This window comes from Geospiza fortis, unplaced genomic scaffold, assembly GCF_000277835.1.
Source record: "Geospiza fortis unplaced genomic scaffold, GeoFor_1.0 scaffold417, whole genome shotgun sequence".
NCBI lineage: Eukaryota > Metazoa > Chordata > Aves > Passeriformes > Thraupidae > Geospiza > Geospiza fortis.
In genome coordinates, this window is record NW_005054535.1 from 324,536 (window position 1) to 326,817 (window position 2,282).

The 2,282-nt window shown below is 49.8% G+C and overlaps 1 protein-coding gene across 1 annotated transcript in view; it reads left to right on the forward strand.

Annotated features, from left to right (window-relative positions):
- Positions 1 to 241: 241 nt before the first annotated feature.
- POLB (DNA polymerase beta) overlaps positions 242 to 2,282 on the forward strand; it is a 9,374-nt gene continuing 7,333 nt past the window's right edge. The window contains exons 1-3 of the mRNA XM_014310446.2: positions 242 to 295; positions 1,062 to 1,136; positions 1,593 to 1,651. Of these exons, the coding sequence (XP_014165921.1) occupies positions 242 to 295; positions 1,062 to 1,136; positions 1,593 to 1,651 (188 nt within the window). The remainder of the gene's footprint in view (positions 296 to 1,061; positions 1,137 to 1,592; positions 1,652 to 2,282) is intronic.

The window sequence follows — 2,282 nt, forward strand, 5'->3', positions numbered from 1 at the left end:
TTCCTGGGAAGCACTGGGGGCAGCCGGAGCGGGGATGAGGTGCTGAGGGTTCCTGGGGAACGGGAATGAGGTGCCTGGAGTTCCTGTGAAGTGTGGGGGCAGCCGGAGTGGGCATGACGTGCCGGGGCTTCCTGAGAAGTGCTGGGGGCAGCCGGAGCGGGGATGAGGTGCTGAGGGTTCCTGGGGAACGGGAATGAGGTGCCTGGAGTTCCTGTGAAGTGTGGGGGCAGCCGGAGTGGGCATGACGTGCCGGGGCTTCCTGAGAAGTGCTGGGGGCAGCCGGAGCGGGGATGAGGTGCCGGGGGTTCCTGGGGAGCGGGGATGAGGGGCTGGGGGGCTTCCTGTGAAGTGTGGGGGCAGCCGGAGCAGGGATAAGGTGCTGGGGGTTCCAGGGAAGGATGGGGGGCAGCCGGAGCTGGGATGAGGTGCCGGGGGTTCCTGGGGAGCGGGGATGAGGTGCCCGGGGCTCCTGGGAAGGATGGGGGGCAGCCGGAGTGGGGATGAGGTGCTCAGGGTTCTTGGGGAGCAGGGATGGGGTGCCCGGGGTTCTTGGGGAGCGGGGATGAGGTACTGGGGTTCCTGGGGAGCAGGGATGGGGTGCCCGGGGTTCCTGGGAAGCCTTGGGGGCAGCCCCGCTTCTGCCAGCGCCTCTTTGCGCTGCCTGTGTCAGAGTCTGGGGACACGGACCAGGTGTGGCCTCTGTGGGGGTTTCAGAGCTGGAATTGGGCATCCCATCTGAGCCTCTGCCTGTAAAAATGTCTTTCCTCTTTGCTCTCTTACTCTTTTGTTAATTCAGAGGTCTTGAGCAGTAAGAATCAAAGCCTTGTTCAAACTTATTGCTGTATAAACTTGATATAGCCCTTGCATTACAGTGGTTGTGCCATTTATATTGTACCCTTGAATTCTTGTGCTCTTTTATGGTCCAGTATTTTATTGTGGTCTTGGGTGCCCCATAGTTCTTTCTGGACTCTAAATTCTAGGGAATTTTCCTTGCTTCACACATATAATGATTTTAAGTGATTTTTAAGTTAACTTGTTTGTACTCACCCCCCAATATTTAGGATGGAGTGGGTGCTAAAATAGCTGAAAAGATAGATGAGTTCTTATCCACCGGAAAGCTACGTAAATTGGAAAAGGTGGGTGTCTTTCTCTTGTTCTGTATTTCTCAATAGCTGCTTTTCTTGATAACTTGCAAAATTTCTGTTGTTGTCCCTGGGGAGTCTTAGGAGTCCTGAACAGAGGAGAGTGTATGATCAGTAGAAATCAAGGATTGAGCAGCTCAGCCAAAGCCTCAAAACTGCCTCTTTATTAAAACATTTTAGCTTGCATAATCAGCCTGCGCAGGTCTTCTGTCAGAAGTGGAAATGTGTTGCTGGAAGGCTGTGGAGTTTTGTGCTTTAGGCCTGCTGTTCACCTTAGCGTGGCTGTTTGGGGGTTTTCAGGCTCGTTACATGTGGCATTATTGTAAGGCCATGCTGCCCTTGGTGCTGTTTTGTAGTGAGTACTGAACCTCCAAACCAGAGTGTGCCTGAGCTCTTTTATCTTCTTAAGTTTTCTTTTTGTTTGTTCATTGCGCTGTTTTGTTTTTGCAGATTCGGCAAGATGATACAAGCGCTTCTATCAATTTCCTGACACGAGTCACTGGCATTGGGTAAAAGTTTCTTGGGGTGTTTTTAGGGCTTTTTTTTTTTCCCCTTCTCCTGTTCATTTGATAGATTTATGAGCAGAATTTGGATGGTTGCACATAATGAGCCTGAGCTGCTGATGTAAGGCCCACACTGGCACACTGTAGTTGTGATTATGGGATTGAATGTGCTAAAGGGGTGTAGAATGATGAATTACAGACTTTGTGGTAGGGGAGTGGAAGTGGGAAGCTTCCTGAGAGGGGAAGGAGAGAGATGTGGATCAAGAATGGAGCCCTGGAAGTGAGGCTCTGGCCTCAGGGTTTTTGTCAAAGGAGAAGCAGAGCCTTGAAGGAGGCAACAAAACAAAAGCAAATAAAAAAAGCCCTTGAGAACTCTGCTGCAATGTTATCATGTATTTGGTATTACTGTCTGCAGCAATATTGCCTATTTGCTGTGACTTTTTAAAATTTCTTACCATTATACATCACTGTATAGTTATATCAATGCTAAAAAATGTGCAGTCCAGGCTTTGGATCTCTGCTGACCAAAAGCATAAACTGAAAATGAGTGTGCTGAAAAGGTGTAAGCATCCCAAGCAACCTCAGCCTTAGCCTTTACCAACCCACACAGTCATAAATAATTCTAATGTCCCCTTGA